A 20,034-nucleotide genomic window follows, 5' to 3' on the forward strand; every position below is an offset into this window, starting at 1 on the left:
TTGGAGGATACACTCTAAATTTGTAACTAGTGGCTATCTTATTAGATTAAAGATGTCCTTTGTTTTAGTTAAGTTTTTGCTTGTCTTAAAGTAACATTTTAAAGAGAAACTTTAACCAGCATGGCCTTAGGTCTTACAAGTTTTTTTATATAGTCCAGTCTGACAAAATGGAATAAACTGGTTGCAAATAATTTATTTTTAAAGAAGCACATTTAGGAACAGAAATGACTTTTGCTTGCTTTTGTTGTATTTTCCTGTCTAAAATGTTCTATTTTAGATACAGTATATCTGACTTTCTGTAATTTAATAAATGTTCATTAGTTGCAATCTGTAAGTAACCAAACTGGAGTCACAGTAGTTTGTCTTTTCCTGAAGTGCTGAATGATGGTTCTTGTCATCTGTTATTATATCTGTAAGTATCAACAGCTTAAAAACAGAGTTCCCAGAAGCTGTTGCTTATTAAATTATTGTGTATTCCAGAAGACTTAGTTTTACATTTATACATGGCATAAAGTATGCAAGAACTACTCTTCGAGGCTTTTAATTGTAACTGCAGAGCACTTTAAGACTCTTCCTACAGCATAGATGCCTTATAATTAAGGCAAGATAAATTTGAGGATAAAGAAGATTAGGAAGGAAGATTCTTGAGGTGAATTATGTCAAACTCCAGTGTAGTTATAAAGAGCTACAGTTCTCTGTGATAATATAAGCAACAAACATTGATGTTGCAGGTCTTACTCCAAAACATCTGGGTCCTTGTGCCTGTGTCACTTTTCTAATAGCTAGAATTGATTTTCAGACTCGGTGCTAGAGATGCAGATTTACTTTTTTTTGGAAAAATATTCAGATTGAAGAAAAAAAGATAATGAAAAGGATCGAGTAAGAATTCAGTCCAGAACAGTGATCTACTGGAGGCTGTCCTAAAAGCATACTGCTGAGAGCATCTCTTGATATGGGAAAAAGTTGACTGCACGTGGTTTTGGGGTTTTTTCTTACCTAGTGCAAGTTGTTGGGTTTGTTTGGGTTTTTTTTAAAGATTAATCATGTGTTTTGCCTTTTTTTAATTCCATGAAGTATTGCTTTTGAACAAGAAAAAAATATGGAAGTAAGATCAAGATCATGTACAGGTAGTGCATAAATCTCTGAGCTTCGGTGAACACTTCAACTGTCAAACTCCTAACACATCAGAGGCAGCTTTTGAGATAACCAGACACGGTGCATACGTTCCATACTCTGCTGAAGTCTGGAGTTATGTGTGGTTCAAGTCAGGGCACAGCCTAAACCTGTGTCGCTTTCAACACACATTTGAAAACTTAAACATATCTCCAGTTTTTTTTTCCTCATTTGTGTAGCATTCTCAGCCAAACTCTTCAATAAAAACAGTGAAACTAATTGTGTTTTGTTTGCAGAACTCACACATTTGAAAACTTAAGAAACATATCTCCAGGTTTTTTTTTCCTCATTTGTATAGCGTTCTCAGCCAAACTCTTCAATAAAAATAGTGAAACTAATTGTGTTTTGTTTGCAGAACACATCTGATGTCCTATACCCTGATCAGAGCCTATACTGCAGTGGGGTTTTATTATAAACACAGTAGTGCTGAACAAAATACTTGAACATCAAGATAATCTTCTGTTCATGCTATATCACACTGGCAAAGCCAGCATTTTTTAAGGTTAAAGAAAATTTGCATTTGGAGCTATGCTGTGCTTCAAGAATTCTTACTGTTTGTTCTTGTGTTACCCAAATGCAGCCTGACATGGAAACAGGACTTCAGCTTTGGTGTGAAGGTGTCATTGCGCTCTGCCTCATCTAGCAAAAGTTGAAGCTTAACTTTACCAGTTTGTTCTTTCTGCTGTTAGCTATTTTTACAGGCAGGGTACCTGTTCGTTGACACATCTAATTTAATGTTCTGGTGCCCTCTTCAGAGAGAATCACACTTAGAAGTATGTTTCTACAGAAATAAAATAGGAATGATTCAAGTGTTTTGTACTGTTTAATACAATATATAAATTTTTCTCAATATAACCGTCAGTTCTGACTTTAAAATATTTTCCTCCCAGAAAGTAAGGCTTTTTCTATATTTCTGGTGTTCATTGATAATGTGATCTGTAGAAGTAATTAGTCTGAACTTGTTTTTGTAACTTCCACCTCTAGCAGTTCTTAGGTTAGGATAATCATGCTTCTGCATACACTGCACGCTAAGCTCCATGGATATTTTCTGTCTGTCCAGGATGCAGAACAGCATATGATAGAGAAGGCTATTTCATGAACATTGTCTAATCTGTCGCATGCATCCTAAATGGAAAGAATTAATATATTCAAAAGTATTGTTCTGTCATCTTGGCAGTAAAAGAAAATACTGTTTTACTAGTATGGCTAAAACTAAATGGACCGGTGCTATTATAATCTTTGTCTTGTTGGAAAACAAATTTATCTTAACTGTTATGGAGTGGAAACTCAGACTTAAAATACATTTCATAGACACTTTTCTGATTTTGACAGTTTGACACACTTGGCCTTGCATGAAAGCATAGATGAACTTAAACTTCCTGTTTCTTAAAGCTTCTGATTTTTGGTAGCTTTTTATTATACCCTGTTCAGGAAGTGTTAAAATACTTAATACCTGTTACTACGGAAGAAAAATTAAGTTTCTGATGGTCTAAGGAAATCGAACACAATAGGAAGAGTAGACTGTATGCATGCAGGGGGGGAAGAGAAGCTAGACTGAGCTTGTGTTAAGGAAGCTTAATATAAAAAACAATTGTGCTGCAACAGCTATACTTGTAAATAGAAACAGTCTGTTCTGTTCAGGGGGAAGATTTAACTATTGATGGCCCCCGGAAGAAACAATACTTGGTTCTGGTTGATGAAATAAGTAGCATCCCATATGTGTTATTTTAAGCCTACTCATTTCAATTCTTAAACCTTAAGGAGATATCCATACTTCATGTAGTATGTTTCAGTTGCCTCAGTTTGTTAGTAAATACTCATACAATGGTATGTCCTGTGATTTACAAGGATAAGAAATTTATTTTTGGGCAAGAGAGAGGACTTTGAAATAACTGACTCTTTAAGAGGCTAAAGATCTCATTAGGAAAAGTGGTTTAAATAACTGTACCCATAATAATATGTAATGTTGAAACAGTTAAAGCAGTTGTTAACAGTTGATATTTTTTGGCAAAAGAATTAATACTTATTTCTTTCACTTTTGATAGTAAAACCCCATGCATAGTGCACTGAGTCAAATGTTTTAACAGCAGCATGGTAGGTTATATCTGCTGGTTTTTTTTAGTGTTTCTACCCTAGCCTGATGAAATTGGAGCATCCTAATAAAGTAGGAGAAAGATCAGAGTCTTAAAAATAAAAATGCATGGAATGTCTCAACAATGAACCTGAATCTATTAAGACACTTAAGGGGGAAACCACACAATTTTATGTGTTTTCTTTTTTTTTTCCTTGTCCTCTCCGTTTGGTGTTTTATGGAAGTTGTTTTGGGGATGTCTTTACTCTGTTTCAGGAACTGTTGTTTGTGTTCCTGAATTGTTCAACCATATGTTGAAATAGTATCCCAGTTCTCCAGAACTTGCCAAAAAAAAGTTACAAACTCAGGCAACAGTGGCAAAATAGTTGAGGGCTGTAACTGCTGATCTTTATTGCAAAAGTCCAGTTCCAACCCCAGCCTGCTGATAGCAGATACAGGTAGACACTGCCTTTGGTTAATCATAAACATAAATAAGAAAGTGTTAGGTGCATGTTGCATATGAAGAACCCTTCTGACTTCTACAGGAAAAGTTGCTTTCATTTACTGTGATTGCTCAGATGAGCTTTTTGCAAACAGATTGCTTTCTTTGTTGAGTTGTTCTTGTAACACTCAGATTAACATGAAAAGGAAGGAAAACTTTTCACTTTCTATAATGTAGCTGTCGGTAAATCTCCTCTTAACAAGTCTTCAGTTGTAGAGGGATCAGAGGCAGTTAACAGAGCTGATAATGGTGTTCAAAGTACACATTTAAAGTAGTAGTTTTGTTCTGAGGTCTCTGGTATATCATAGTGGCTTTTGGGGGGTAAAGTTAATATTGCTTCCGGAGCCTACTGTCACCAGCAATTTGTGTTAGAAGGTCTAGGATGTCATTTGAGACTTGGAAAATAAGTATGGTCCTGCTGCAGTCAAAGTTCTTTGTTGATAGCCAGGTGTAGCTGAAAATGTGATAGGGATTGTCCTCTGAGGACTTTGTTCATGAGGAAGCCCCTTCATGGGCAACTGCCGTCGTTTCTGGAAATGTGCCTGTTCTGCTGGATGTGCTGTGTTGGTAAACGGGGTTGTGCTGTGCTGGGGTTGTACACATATGATCAAACATGTGTAAATAACTACCTATAGAGCAGAAGTTGACATATAACATTGGCACAGCACCGGGGGGGGGGGGGGGAGTGTGAGGAGCTTTGAACTTGAGAAGGGTAGGTATAATCAGTGGAAGTGTTGGCATGATAAATGTCACCACTTACTTATAGGTAGTTGAAGAACCCAGTATTTTCACATATTGAATTGTCTATTTTCAGGGAAGGCTTACAGCTTGTTCAAAACAATTGACATAAACTTTAAATTCATATCGCAACTAAATACCGCTCTGGTTTCTGTCAAGGAGTGGAAACTATAAACTGTCTGCTTTGGTATAGACTCATGCACAATTAAATAAAAAGGCTTTGTTTATTGTTGTGGTTTTTGTTGGGTTTTTTACTCCCTTACAGGGGCCAGGTTGTTTTTAAATAGACTCCTTTATTGTGTGCTGAAGTTCAGTATTGAAATTCTAAAATAGTATTCTGTGCATGAATAAAAGAATTCTATGAATAAAGCTGTAAGGATATGAACCAAATCCTGCTCTTGCTCTTCCAGGAAGCAGTCAATTTCATAGTTAGAAGGGCTATTTTAATCAGTAGTTAATGTATTTGGCTAAACTACGCTTTGAGAATGTGTGTCTGGGCAGTTTTGAAAGCAGCATTAAAATAATGGATGAAAACACTTCTGCAACTGACTTGTTATTTTAGATATAAAACTATGGGATTATATGGCTATCCATTTGGACTGTAGTGGCTCTGTACTGGGCAATGCAAATACATACTCACTTTATAATTTCTTGTATTTCAAGGCTTGGATAATACTTCTAGAGGTTCTGTGGACAGAAATGTAATTGAATTTAAACCACCCCCCAAGAAAAAACCCAACATCAAACCCCTCCCAGTCTCTTTTCTGTGTTAAAGTATATGGAATAAAGCCTTCTACTTGTAGATGAGATCTTCATTAGACTGCTCACTAAAAATTTCCTGTGGGTTCCTATCTATCATAGGATGATTTCCTATCTATATTCAGTTTCAGTTGTGCTCATGAAAGTATATTCAAGACTATAAATGACTTTGTGTCATAGCTGTTATTCTGCAAAGAGCAGCTTAAAATAGCTCTGTAATTGACCCTGATGTACAGCTTTCCTGCCTATTGGAAATTCCTTGAATATTTTACTACAGCCTTCTCAAACAGAGAGGGGGAGCGAATAATGTGTCTTATCTGAAATTATTGAGATACTGCAGCTTTCTAAGGTTATCATAATAAATTTAACACTTCGGTTCTGGTGATTAAGGCAACTGATAATGATGGTAGAAAGCTGCAGTTCTCAATAATTTCAGATTATCATAATAAATTTAACACTTCGTTTCTGGTGATTAAGGCAACTGATAATGATGGTAATATTCATGGAAATACTGATGCTTGAATATCAATAGTCTGCTAGGGCAAGAGTTTCTTCTGGTACTTCAGATCTTGTGAATATTGCATTTGAACAACTTAGAACTGTTCAGAAGAAGTAGGTTGGAAAACTACTTGTAAACTTTGCCATATGTTCTGACCGATTACTTGAATATTTTAAGATTTTTTTAACAGCTTCTTTTTTGTGTTTTGGAGTGATTAAGCCTTTAACAGTGTTGTCAGTTGCGGTTGTGTATTGGAGTTGGCTGGAGTTTTCCAGCTGCTTTAAGTACTTCCAAAATGTTTAGGCGGGTTGACAGGCGTTACACCACATTGCAGGGAGGCATCAGCCTGTTGTTCAGGGGTAGCTGAAAACCAGCTGCTACTATATGTCTGCATATAAACCTCCTCGCGACATCAGGAGAGCCTATTGAATAGTTTTGCCATTTTTGGCCTTGGTCACCGTTTGTCTAATGCTATTTTCTCCTCCTGCTCAAGGGCATTGTGGCTTAAATTAGTTCTGGCATGCTATAATGGCACAAAAAGGGAATTTGTGGTTTCTTATTGGATCCCTTCATAAACGTATGCTTACACAAACACACGTCTTAGTCTACAAGCAAAACTAGGCAATCTTTTGCTGATTTTAACCAGGACAGGGTTTCTTTGACCTTAAAGTCACGTGGTGCAAGTTTACTTAACATTTGAAGTGGTGCTTAATTCTCCTCTTCAGCATTTTGTTCCATAGTTTTCCTGTGACCGTGGTTGTGTGTTCTGAGGCTGTAACACCACTGTGGGGTTGTTAGTGGGAGTATTTGTTCATGTGCATTATTGCTCTTAGTTGCATAAGCAGTTCCTGCAGGAATTGCAGCTTGTTTTGATTTTACTGCAGGGACACAGAGTCCATCTACTGAGAAGATCAGCTCTTTTTTAGCTACATCCTCCCTTCTTTCTTTGCGTTTTTCTATAATAAAAAGGAAGTTGACACTTGAATACCGCAGTGCTAAATTACTTAGGAATGTTTGATTATATGCATTCATTAGCAATATTGACCTGCAGATCGTGGAACCCCTCCATATGAGTCAGAAACGTGACTCTCATTAATATGCTTTAGCAAGTTAATTTGCATGCAGCCATTTATTTGCAGTAGTCACAAAATGGTGGAGCTTTAGTTCTTTTTTTAAAAACTGGGAAAGGCTTGATAAGAGAAAGTAGGAAGGTGGAAGAATTAATTCTGGGATGATAGAGAAGCTGGAGCTAAACTGGCCACACAGCTCCAGGAACTGACTTCATTACTCTGCCATCATTAGGAGTGTGCTGTTGGCTGGTATTGTCTGCTGCTGCTTTGGTGTCTCAAACACTTGCCAGTTGTGGTTTGGTTTTTTGGTTTGTGAGTTTGGGTGTTTTTTCCCTGTACTGTTGTCTTCTGCAAAGTAGAAATATGTATGACAAAATAAACATAGCATAGAGTCCTGCAAAAGCTTTAACTGGGATATGGATTGTGGTACATCTAATACAGTAGCATTACTGAAAAATAAAGCTGAAATTAACTTCCAATTCTGAAACATCTGGCAGTATTCAAAGTATAACATTAAAAGAGCAGATTTGCAGAAGCATATTATTCTCACAATTGGTGCCAAAGAAAAGGAAAGTACAACTTATTTTAGTTTCTAAGTAAATAAATGTGGATAACTTTCTGATCGTTGGAGAGCACAAGTCTGACTTTGGGCACAGAAAAAACAACCAGAAGACTTTCCAGGACAGTTATTCTGAAAAGGAAACTTGATTCACCTTAGCTATGGGTTTTGTTTTTTTATAAATACATATTCTGAAATTGATATCTTTCTCTTGAGATGTTTTCCCTTTGCTGTCAAGTGGTAGTCATGTGATTAGAGAAACAATAGAGTGATTTACAACCTCTTTTGTTGAGGTTAGATAGGGCTAGGGATCTTGAAGGCAAATCTAATTGCCAAAGTGTTGGATGCTCAGAAAATTGGAGTATTGAAAACCACAAAAGCAGTAATAAGCTGTTAGTAATCTTAATCATCTGAACAGTTACTGGAAAATCGTTTTCCTGGCTGAGAGGTAATAGTAGGCTTGGTTAGAAATCTCTCAAATGACAAAATTCTAACTTTGTCTTGTTCATTTCTTTGTAGTTGGAGACAAGGTTCCTGCTGATATAAGAATTACTTCTATCAAATCTACAACTCTAAGGGTAGACCAATCAATTCTCACAGGTATAATTTCTGTGCATTTGGGATAATTATATGCATAATTAAATGTGCCTTTTCACTAATTGTTTAGAATAATCCATTAGAAACAAGCTTGTAATTATTCAAGTACTGTGTTGCATTCATGTGCAGTAAACTTCTGATCTAGTATCTTAATTCTTAGGGTGGCTGAATGTGTTGCTTCATCATTGGATTTATATGTTGACTTTAGTGGGATGAACATTCTTACTGAGACCTGTAATGCTTTTTTGGCATACATCCCCCCACCCCCAGAGACACACACTAGTAACTTGTAGGGAAACGAAAATAAAGTTAAGAATTTTTATTGTAGTTCATGTAGTCTTCTAGGCTTGAACATCTTGTCACTGCTCAAATATGAAAAGTATGGAAATCTCAGTTATCCATTTTCTCTCACAAGAGAGAATAACTTTTGAAATACAGGCAGCTTTTAAACTGCTCTTACTAAAGACTCAGTACACTAAAGCCTTATTTGCTGAAATTCTGTGCACGCACATTCATGTGTTTTCTGGTACAGCCTTGAGTGCGGGAGCTATATTTAGAGTACTTTTCAGATTTGTTGCAAACAAAACAAAGTAGCAGTACTTCTGAATATAGGAAAGAAGCTAGGAATCAACCAAGCATGCTGTAAGACTTTTCTCTCAGCTGGAACATGAAGATCTGTCTGCCTGTTTTGGTAGCATAAATTAATGTTAACTAGCCTGGAATTTTAAAACAGTAAAGTATTCATAAGAAACCTATTTTGATCCTCAAATCTGTCTTGAAACAGTCCCCAAAGTTTCTCAGTACAGAACCTGAATAGCACAGAACTGTTCAAGCTTAGTTATATTTGGCATCAGAAAATGTAGGCACTCCATGTTTGTCAAGCTCTCAGAACTAAGTAGAAAAAGAAATCCACTAGAAGCCTATATAAAGGGAATAATTCCTTGCCTTTGTTTAAATAACAGAATTAATTTTTTTTTCTACATAAAACCTTTTTCTGTTTTCAGCCTATTTTAAGTTGATGCTTGAGTCTCCTAAGTAGTAAAGTAGGACTGAAGTCTGAGATGCTACTTAACAAGGCTTTCTTTTGAAAGTAGGAAGCTTTGGCTCTCTTGAGCTTACAAAAAGTCATGGGCTCTTAGCTTCAGTCACTGAGTTCCACCTTGTGAATCTGATGTAGTAATTAAGAGCTGTTTTTATGAAAAAAAAACCCTTTCTATACCTGTGTGACATGTTTATGGAATTTGATGTATTTAAGCTCTTTATGGAAGAGATCTCTGAAGACATCCATCTAAGAGTTAACTAACAGATGGTTGCATGACACTTAAAAAAAATAAATAAAAAAGTCTGCCAGTATAAGTGTGATGTATACCATCACAGATGTATAACCGTGGTAACGTCTAATTATTTAAATGAGAGCATACCTCTTCCAGTGCATAGAGAACAGAAACACTTGTTACTGTGAAATCTAATTCGTGCAGTAGATCTTGCTACGTTAAATGGAGGAGTGGAGTACCAGCTGCTCACCTTTCTTTCTTAAAAGACACAGTGCACACTTTATAGATTCTAATTATTTAAAATGTTTGCTTAAATCCTTTCCTATTTTCATTAAAAGCCAGCCATTCCATTTTTTTGGTCAGCCAAAATATTTCCTGTTTCACATAAGCAATTAAATAAAATCATTTGAGGAAAGAAATTTGACATCTTACAATCCTCAGTCCAAAATTTTTTTTAACTTTTTGATTCCCTACAGGAATCCAGATGATAAATAATCTCTTCTTAAGACTGTTATCTTTATTTTAGGTGAATCTGTGTCTGTTATTAAGCACACTGACCCTGTGCCTGATCCTCGTGCTGTAAACCAAGACAAGAAGAACATGCTTTTTTCTGTAAGTTACTTGTTTTGAAATTTTCAAAACTCTTTATAAAAAAAACACTGAAACTGATTAAACAAAAATGTGCAAAACTTCAGGTCTTCACTAAAAGCTGTATGACTTCTTTGCTGTATTCTCCATATGCATCTATATGGATGCCTCCATGTACATCAAACTAAATGAATTAAAAATTAGAAGTAACTTTTAATAAAAGCTGTCCTCAAGGGAAGATGCTTGTTGAAACAAGTTTATATGAGGAATCAGATTTATTTATTTAGTAATTTATTTGTCCTTCACAAGGAAGTCTTGAAGGCTGGAACACACGTACTTTTAAAGTCCTTCTACACTATGTTTCTAAATAGCTCCTAAGACTGAGAAGAATGCCCACACAAACTGTGATATTGTGTGGCTAAAATGGAGAACTAGCTTTCCATATAGGAACGAAACAGTTTATTCAAATTTGTTTAAAGGAAGCATCGAATGCTTTTCAAATAACAAAGTAACAATCCTCTTATTATTGGTAGGCTCCTTGTAGAAAGGCTGACTGTTCTTTCTCGTGTTAAGTGTGTTCACACAGGGAGCCCCATGGAACACATCAGTTAATCATGGTAAATAACATTAAATCTGGGACAATACAATCCTAATTAAAAAATAAAGGAAAAACACACAAGGATTCCAGCTGAAATACACAGTGCTTACTCAGCAGCTGAGTTTGACTGTGCTGCTTAGAGTAGATCAATACTGATTCACTTTGAGCCCCTTCTGTAAGCAGAAATTCTACACTGGAGTAACCTCTTACAGATATTAGGGAAACGTCATTCTCTTCCTCTTCACGTTTTTCCATGTCCTAGCTGAAACACAGTCTGGACTTATTAAATTTAGGAAAAAAAATAAATCCAGAACAAAAAAAAAACCCCACCACCAAAACCTGTTTATAGATTGACTACAACTGTTCTCTTCCCTTTTCTTTATCTACATTAGGGTACTAATATTGCTGCTGGTAAAGCCATGGGAGTGGTTATTGCAACAGGAGTAAACACTGAAATTGGCAAAATCCGTGATGAAATGGTGGCTACTGAACAGGAGAGAACCCCCCTGCAACAGAAACTGGATGAGTTTGGAGAGCAGCTCTCTAAAGTCATTTCTCTTATCTGCATCGCTGTTTGGATAATAAACATTGGTCACTTCAATGATCCCGTTCACGGTGGCTCCTGGATTCGAGGTGCTATCTATTACTTTAAAATTGCTGTTGCTCTTGCTGTTGCTGCTATCCCTGAGGGTCTGCCTGCTGTCATTACCACCTGCTTGGCTCTTGGAACCCGGAGGATGGCCAAGAAGAACGCTATTGTTAGAAGTCTTCCCTCTGTGGAAACCTTGGGTTGCACCTCAGTTATTTGTTCTGACAAGACTGGTACTCTGACCACAAATCAGATGTCAGTCTGCAGGGTATGTTGAATTAGCTTCTTTTATTTTGCTTTTTCTCCTCAGCCACTCTGTTTGAATAGTTAGAATTACTTGAATTCTTTTGATTGCAAGTCGTTTGGTTCTCATATCATCAAAATCTTGCTTTATTTTCCTTAGATAAGCTTCCACTTTTAATTCAGTTTTCCACTGTGTAGTGTTTAAGGCTTTTATCTCTTCCCTTATTTAGTCACGGCCAAAAATAGCTGTACCCATACTTGATGGAAGAGAAAGTTGTTTGCAAACAGCTTTCCATTGACTTGCCTGTAAGCCATTCAGTCTACTGGTAATTATTTTGTATGATTTATCCCCTGTTTCAGAAAGGTAGGAGAGTTACACTGTAGAAGTAGGGGGTGTGTAAGTATAAAACATTCACCTCTTTATTTTAGCAAGGTGACAATAGTGCAGAAACTTAGCAATGAGAAAAAGCTAGAGGATTTTGTAGAAGTAGCGAGTGTGTAAGTTTAAAACTCGCCTCTTCATTTTAGCAAGGTGGCAATGGTGCAAAAACTTAGCAATGAGAAAAAGCTAGAGGATTTACTACCTTTAGTAATTTGGAGAGCCTCAGCTATTTTCTCTGGTGAGTGGCTCCACCTTTGGTTACCTTATCTTCAGTAGCTCTTACTGGGCTGATGTAGATCACTGTACTGTCTTAAACGTGCAATATTATATGATTAATCAGGCTACCTGGAGGTGCAGTTGACCCTGTCACCAGCATTGTCACTACTGTTTTCAACATGCAATATTATATGACTAATCAGGCTACATGGAGGTGCAGTTGACCCTGTCACCAGCATTGTCAGGGTCATCTTCAATATATGCCAGATTTTTAGGCACATGTAATTTATGTGCCCCTTCTCCCTTCCCCCCCAGTATTCTTCCTAGTGTTGATTAATGCAGATTTTTAGGCACGTGTAAGTTATGTGCCCCTTCTCCCTTTTCCCCCCAGTATTCTTCCTAGTGTTGATTAATTTTGGGCTTTCATAGGTAGTCACTTAAGGTAACCCATGGTCAGTTGCCAGTTCCCTGTGCTTCCCGTATACTTGATACTCTGTAGGAATTTTATGGAACTTTCATAGGTAGTCACTTAAGGTGGTCAGTTGCCAGTTCCCTGTGCTTCCCATATACTTGATACTCTGTAGGAATTTTATGGAGAAAACATTTAAGTTCTTCTGTTTAATAACTGTAGATGTTCAGTGGCTATAGCAACTGTAGGACAGCAAATGTTCAGAGTCATTACATCGGGTTAGAATTCCAAACGCGTAAATGTTGAGCACTACTCACCAGTATTTTTTGGCAAAAGTCTGTAAGCCTTAAGCACTTTATTCTCATGTGATTGATGGCTTTTACTTTCTAATTGGCGGTTGACTTGTTCTACTTCCTTAAGTATTGTAGTATTTATACCTAAGAGACACAAAGCAGCTGCTCATCAGTATTCCAGAGGAGGTTACTTGCAGCAGAGTTGCATAACTGCCCTAGTCTTTGCAGGGATTTTTTCATCATGCAGATGCCAAAAGCGGTAGGCTTCCTGGTTAACTCATCATTTAAGTTGTGTTTATTTAAAAGCTCAAAATGCTCTACTCCTTATATGTAGAGGGCTAAATGTTTTAGATCTTGTGCAGTACAGCTTGGTTCCTAGTTAAGCTCTGAGAGCTACAGAATAATCTTAATTGCAAGATTTTCCAAAACATAGCAAAATCCTAATACCTGTAAACAATACGCTTATTCTTGGTTTCACTCTAAGCAGAGAGATGGCTTAGCTTTTTAAGAAGTCTGGTTTACAACAGTAATTCCACTTGTAGTTATAGTTTTCATGTTAAGTAGTAACTCCTGAGTGTCCAAAGGAAGCCTGTACTAAAATGTTTGTCAGCCATGATGCTGCTTTCGGAGGAGACCTGAGGGATGGATTGTTTCAGTGTCCTCCTGTGGTATCTCCCTCTGATAACGCACTTACTCTGTTTTGTGGGCTTTTAATTTATAAACTCTTCTAGTTTTTTGATTTTTTTGAAATAGCTTTGAAGATTGTAGAGTCTCCAGACACTGATACAGATCAATTATGGAACACCTAATTATTAGGCTGTGTTTTGTGAAGATGCTTGCCTAAAACGTAAGGCAGCGCAATGAGGGGAAAGTAAGATATTGCTAAAATGTGGTCTGGCAAAATGGCTTACGCTAAACAATGGGTAAGAAGTTCCATTGAGAGATACTATCTATCAGTGAGAAATTATTTTCTTCTCCACTACCACTCCAGCAAGTCACGATGAGTATGAGGGCTTCAGGCACTGTAGTTTTTTTCTATCTCCATCTTCCCAGATTTGGTTCTGCCTGCAGCCCTCCTAGAAGGGAAACAAAAGCAAAGAAAAGACTGAGATGCAGATGTCTTATGGGGTACAACTGCATCCTTCAAATTGCTGTCTTTATTTGAAAATAACATTTCAATTGGTGCTAGGGGGGCAGTTGAGCTGTCCGAATGTTTCTAAATTACCAGTGTACTGAATGGCAAAGTGACTTATAGCTGGAAAAACAGGATAGGAGACACTTAAGCCTCAGGAGAACTTGGGTATAGTCAGGCTTGTCAAGTGGATGCTAAAGTTAAGTATATATACTTTATGTGTATTTCAACTCTTTGATATATTTGTGCCACAATTCAATTTTCCAATGAGATTTGGGAAGCAGAAGTGCTGTTTTCTGTACTTCACACTTCAGTATAGGGAGGTGTTCAAACATATGTGGGATCGAAGGTCACAGTATTGTATTTGGGTTTTGTCTAGTTTGTTTATTCAACCTGAACTTGTCTCTTATACCTGCTCGCTTAATTAATGCAAGAGATTTAAACAGGCCTTATTGTTCAAAGGTAGTAACACTTCTAACTCTAATTTCAGATGTTTATCCTGGACAGAGTAGAAGGAGATAGCTGTTCTCTGAATGAATTTACTGTAACGGGTTCAACATATGCTCCCATGGGAGAAGTGTAAGTGTGTTGTTGAAGTTAAATATTTGTCTGTTTATGCACTGACTATTACTTCAGGCTTGAAAAGTGATGCATGTGATATTCAGTAATGATTGTTAATAAATGAAAGCTCAGCCGGTGACAACGTACACTGAAGGGCTGGGGGGAAAAGTAATTAACAGCAAAAGGAAGTTAAATTCTAGAAAAGTAAACCTTCATGAAACTTACTTGATATGGTCTCCAACATTGCAATGTTCCGTTGACAATCTAAAAATAAATTAGGGGTAGGTTGAGAAGATGTATTCTACTGAAATCTTACCAGACTGAGATTAGCTATCCCAGTGCTACAAAATGAGGTTTATTTTTTTATTTTTTAAAAAACCTGCATAAATCTGAACAGGTGAGTCTCTGCTAATCTGTGAACTCAGTATTTCCAATTCCCCTGTCTCAGAGGGCAGATTTTTTTTTATTTTTTAAATACCTGAGTGTGTAGGAGTTAATTCTTAAATTTTTTAATTTACTATGCCCTCAGTAGTTTATTGAGCTTGGTGTATTTGTGCTTGAATAGATGTGTGTGTCTGTCGGCCTTTGGTATTTGAGCTGGTGTTAAACCCACTCCCTTAGGAATTACATGTTTGGTTTACTTTATCAGTTGCAGGTCTCTACTAGTGGGATGTGTGGTTCATCCTGACAACTTTAGGAATTTATAGGGTTCCACTTCTAGGCGGGCCTCTTCTTACTGGCTTGTTACATCTCCTTTTGCTTGGCCAGTTTTCCATGTGTTTTTAATCTTACCACTTCAGCTTTACGTAGCAGAATTGTATTCTGCAAGAACGAAGTAGAATTAAGATTCAATTATTGTAAACATCTCGACCTTGTGGAGTTTCACATGCCTCTGACTCCATGTGATCTTAACTGATCTCGATAGTGATTATCTTGGTTTAATTTTCATAGCAGTTAAGACCATGGTGTTCTCAGCAGCTGGAAAACTTAATTCCCCACTTCTCTTTTGTTTTCAAGCTAATTGCTGTCAAAAGCTTATGCTTTCATTTCAGGAGATGGCATTTACTTAGGCAAGGTTACATTCTCCATCTTGTAAAGCATCCAGCTCTTATGCTTTAGCTGGTCTCGCAAGAGCTTTAGATAAACAAAATAATAAAATATAGTGTGGTGACAGATGTCGAGTATAATAAGACAGTCATCAATGTATGTTGGTATTCTATTTTTACTTTATTGGGGAAATGTGAACAAACATGTTAATTGCGCTGCATTCACGTACGTAAAGAACATTCTGTGGAAGTGAAATTACCTCAGGCTGTTATTGGAGCATAAAGAAACAAATAGCTACATTCTCAAACCTTTAGGGCTGATTTATTTCTGGATTTATGGACGGGTTTTTTTTTAAATGGATGGCTTTGTAAGGATTTTGTGTATGGTGACTGACTTCCCCTTGGATTGCAAGCTGTCACTGAAAGCAAAGTGTGACGGGGACCTTGAGGCAGCCCAGCCCATGGCACTGCCCCAAAGCAGGACCTGCTCTAGAGATGAGCCATTCCTGACAGATATTTTTGTTCTACTTGACGTTAGATGCTGTTGTCTTCCACAGCTGTATAGGCAGCCTACTCTGTTTCAGAACCATGAAACAGTTTTGTGATAAATCAATAATTTTTCACTTAATCTCAAAGTATTTGATACATAAATTTCCTCTAAGATGCTTTCAGAATATAAAATTGCAAATACTTCTTACTGAAAACCTAAAATTTTGTACTAACTGATTTCCCAGGGATGTTAGGAGGTTGTCAGACAGTTTGGAGGAGTATTGGCAGGTCTCAGCACGTGCAATGTGCATGCTTATTTGCAAACTGAGAGCATAAAACTATATATAAAATGAATACTTTCTGAGAATGGTGGCAAAAGCTAGCAGATTGTGTCTGACCTTCAATGGAATTCATCTTTAGGTAATCAAAAAGCCTGAAGTTTTAGGGCAAAAAAAAGCCTTTATCCAGAACTGGCCCCAGCAACTTAGACTCTGTATGCACTTGCTGTTCTTCAGAAATTGTTGATAAGGAACATGGCAGCAAAGCAGAGGGTGGGAGAAACGCTGGTGTAACAAGTTTTGGATATTCAGATCTGGTAGTTGTCTTCAAGTTCCAAAGAGGTGAAAACAGAGTGTATTAGCTGTGATAGAGGAGGTGACAGAGCTGCTGAGAACGTTAAAGAGTTCAGAGTTTAAAGCCACTGCTTATGGCTGTAGAATTACACGTAAAACAAATCTTTAAAAACATGCTTTTTTTAAGATGCATTTTGCTCACGTGCTGTGTTATACAACACAGGAGTTTGTTTGCAGTACAAGAGACTGAATAAAAGCTTATATAACCCAACATCTCATAGTCTTATGTTATGAATTTTTATGGACTAGTGATCTATGTCTTTCTACCACCAGACTTTTTTTTTTCCCTCCTTGAGGGCTTTAATGAAAGATGTTATATGAGTTATGTCTTGCTAATTTTGGTAGTGGGGAAAATAACAGTATTGAACACTGCCTTGATTCTTTTATGCTTGCTGTAGAAGTATGCTGATGTTCCAGAAAATGAATTCATTTACTATCTATTTCCAAATGTGAAAGCAAAGAAGTTGTTTCTTATTTGTGATGTCCAAATGGTGCATTACTCTGGGGAAAATGTACCTTCCCTCTTTCTAAAGAGTTGAGATATTCAGCATTAAGTGCGTTTAACTACTAGAAAAGAGCATTCATTTTCTAGCGGAATTTATATTGTGAAATGACTTATCGTTGATTTTAGAGGTTCACATATAGTACAGATGAATTTTTAAGAAATTAGAGACCAGATCTGCTTTTATGCCTGCCCAGTGCATGCATTTTGTGCATGGCAGTAAATCTGCAGAATGTGCAGTAAGACCAAGCTCCAAAGGGATCCAACAATATCCCTCTTCTACTTGGAACTGCCCTATGAGTCCTGCGCATACTCTAATGCTGCTTTCATAGGCCTCTTCTCTTCTGTGCTGCTGTCACTGAAGGAAACAAGGTTTTGTAATTCAGGTAGTGATTTCATTGATAATCATGTCATTCCTTCCATGACTCTTTGATCTAAACTTCAGAACACGCCTTTATCAAACCTGCTCTTCTCAACAGCTTCTGGTTCTGTAGTTCCGAGTCCATAACTAATAAGCATTGTACTAAATGGAAATAAAGGGAGTAAAGAAGGGAAAAAGGTGAGATGCTAATACTAAATGACTAACTTAAATCTCCCCCTTTTCTTCCTTTGGAAAGGCATAAAGATGACAAACTTATTAAATGTAGCCAGTATGATGGCCTTGTGGAACTTGCAACGATCTGTGCGCTCTGTAATGATTCCTCTTTGGATTACAATGAAGTAAGTACATATCCTGGAACAGAGGAGAGTGTGAGAATGAGGATAACCATTTGTTCTCATCTGTCTGTGTAATACCTTTCAGTGGTAAATCCCCTTCTAGTCAAGGAGGAGAATATTTAGGTCCCCTTAAGTATTAACTCTGGGAATGACTTGTTTGTTGAACACTGAGAAAACTAAAGCCAGGCAGCAAGTGTAATCTGGAACTTGGATCTCTTGTTGTGTAGAGTGCACTGCTACTTTCTGGCTTTGCCTTGCCTCCTTAAGGTTGCTGCATCTCATCATGACATAAATGCTTGGTGATTTAAGTACTGACATCCTCATCCTTCACTGCTGGTCTTGAGAGTAAAGGCTTGAAATTTCGTACAAATCATACTCTTCAAAGCTGCTTTCTTTAAAATAGTTTTGCTTGTTTGTAAGCCATAGTAAATCTTGTTAAGATTTTTTTTTCCATTATGAATCTTTAACTTTTGTCTCTGGTAGGTTCCAAGTGAGGTTTAAAGTAAACTCCTGTGTTTTTTGTTTGCTTTGTGTTAACTAAAGGCTAAGGGAGTGTATGAAAAAGTTGGTGAAGCCACAGAAACGGCGCTTACCTGTCTGGTTGAGAAGATGAATGTGTTTGACACAGACTTGAAGGGACTTTCTAGAATTGAACGTGCGAACGCTTGCAACTCGGTCAGTACTCTCTTACCTGGAACTCATTGGGGAGCGAGTTCTGTGGGATGTATTATCTAAATGCATTTTTATGGTTTGTTGTTTTTCTTCATAAGGTGATAAAACAACTCATGAAGAAGGAATTCACTCTGGAATTCTCAAGAGACAGAAAGTCCATGTCTGTCTATTGTACACCGAACAAACCAAGCCGCACATCCATGAGTAAGATGTTTGTTAAGGTCAGTTCCTCGCTTGAGAAAGGGTAGTTATGGAATGGCTGCAGAGGTGGCACAACAAACTGCAGCTTGAAGATGAAAGAAAGACTGTGTAATTTGAGCAAATTTTATGATGGAAAGGGTTTTATTAAGCTAGATTACTTTTTTGTTGCCTCTGCAGGGTGCTCCTGAAGGTGTGATTGACAGATGTACGCACGTGCGTGTTGGAAATACTAAAATACCATTAACCACTGGAATTAAGCAGAAAATAATGTCTGTCATTAGAGAATGGGGAACTGGTAGAGACACATTGCGTTGCTTGGCTCTGGCGACCCATGACAATCCACCTAGAAAAGAGGAAATGAATCTTGAGGACTCCTCAAATTTCATTAACTATGAGGTGAGTTTAGTATAATACCCTTTTAACGCTTCTCCCTCTCAGAACTGAGAATTTTCTCTTCTGGGTATTTTTGATGTCAGACACAATAGTTAGCCACATCTGGAGGGAAGGCTCAGTTTAAGAGGAGACTATATGTATCTTTGAAGAAACTTAAGGGGAAACAGCTTGGAGTATTCTGTGGTTTATGATACCTGTCAGTCCTACTTCATTCCCCCAGCTCATTTTGGGTTTAAAGAAAAACTTTTTGTATGTGTTCTTGGTGGCTGTTATACATGCTGCTGCTTAGATAAAAGTGTAAGGAAAAAGTTAGTTAAACAGCCATCTGCAAATTTTATTTTATGCATACATGTAAGGTCCTCAGGATTGTAATACCTTAAACTGTTTTCAGAGACTGACTCTGAAAAATATTCCAAAAATTGCTTTGTGGTTTCAGCTCTAATGATTTTTGCTTTGGCATTGCTCAACTGCAAGACCTCTTTGGGGATTTTGTGATGGAACATACCTGCCATTTTGTGCTCTGAGGGTCAAGTTCACTTCCCTTCCTCCATACTGTCAGCTGCAGAAGCTCTGTCCATGATTATCATCTTAACTACTCTGTAATTTTCCAATGAAATCTGTATCTAGGATTTAGAGGGAGAGAAATAACAGTTGCAATAAAGTTTTTGGCTTGTGCACTGTGCTCCTGGCACTGATTACAAAAAGAAAGACTTGACTGCTTGCAGGTTGAATTTGCAAGGCTGACAACTAGAGCACATTTTAACTATTAAAAGCGAGTGCATTTGAAGCAAGATGTGTTTGAAATGGGATCCTTCCTTTCCAGAGTGCGGTCGTACTCTGGGAATTAACTGTGTCCTCCCATATGCTCATCATGTAGATGGTACCATCTAGCATTGTGATTCTAAAAGCATTAAAAATTCTCATTTGCCTCCTCTTAGTTGTTAACGTGCACGTAGATGTGCTTGTTAATGTGCATGTAGTTCATCTCTAGCTCTCTGAATAAGTGCTGTGAAGACTTAATATGGTGAAACAGGTAACCCTTTCAGGAGAAAAATAAACTTGACATAAGAGCAAGTATATCATGCAGTACTACACTGGGTTTGACCAAATGACAAGATGACATAGGCCT

General features: G+C 37.3%; 1 protein-coding gene across 3 annotated transcripts in view; it reads left to right on the top strand.

The window, feature by feature from the left end:
- Nucleotides 1–20,034, top strand: part of ATP2A2 (ATPase, Ca++ transporting, cardiac muscle, slow twitch 2) — a 50,250-nt gene that overhangs the window by 17,794 nt on the left and 12,422 nt on the right. For all 3 annotated transcript variants that reach the window (XR_001414096.1, XM_014961865.1, XM_014961857.1), the window contains exons 6-13: nucleotides 7,891–7,971; nucleotides 9,769–9,854; nucleotides 10,821–11,285; nucleotides 14,183–14,271; nucleotides 17,540–17,642; nucleotides 18,183–18,314; nucleotides 18,410–18,532; nucleotides 18,690–18,908. Coding sequence is in view for 2 of the 3 variants with exons in the window: in XM_014961865.1 (XP_014817351.1) it covers nucleotides 7,891–7,971; nucleotides 9,769–9,854; nucleotides 10,821–11,285; nucleotides 14,183–14,271; nucleotides 17,540–17,642; nucleotides 18,183–18,314; nucleotides 18,410–18,532; nucleotides 18,690–18,908 (1,298 nt within the window). In the remaining variant the exon portion in view is untranslated. The remainder of the gene's footprint in view (nucleotides 1–7,890; nucleotides 7,972–9,768; nucleotides 9,855–10,820; nucleotides 11,286–14,182; nucleotides 14,272–17,539; nucleotides 17,643–18,182; nucleotides 18,315–18,409; nucleotides 18,533–18,689; nucleotides 18,909–20,034) is intronic.

Source organism: Calidris pugnax, unplaced genomic scaffold, assembly GCF_001431845.1.
Source record: "Calidris pugnax isolate Ruff unplaced genomic scaffold, ASM143184v1 scaffold32, whole genome shotgun sequence".
NCBI classification, from domain to species: Eukaryota; Metazoa; Chordata; class Aves; order Charadriiformes; family Scolopacidae; genus Calidris; species Calidris pugnax.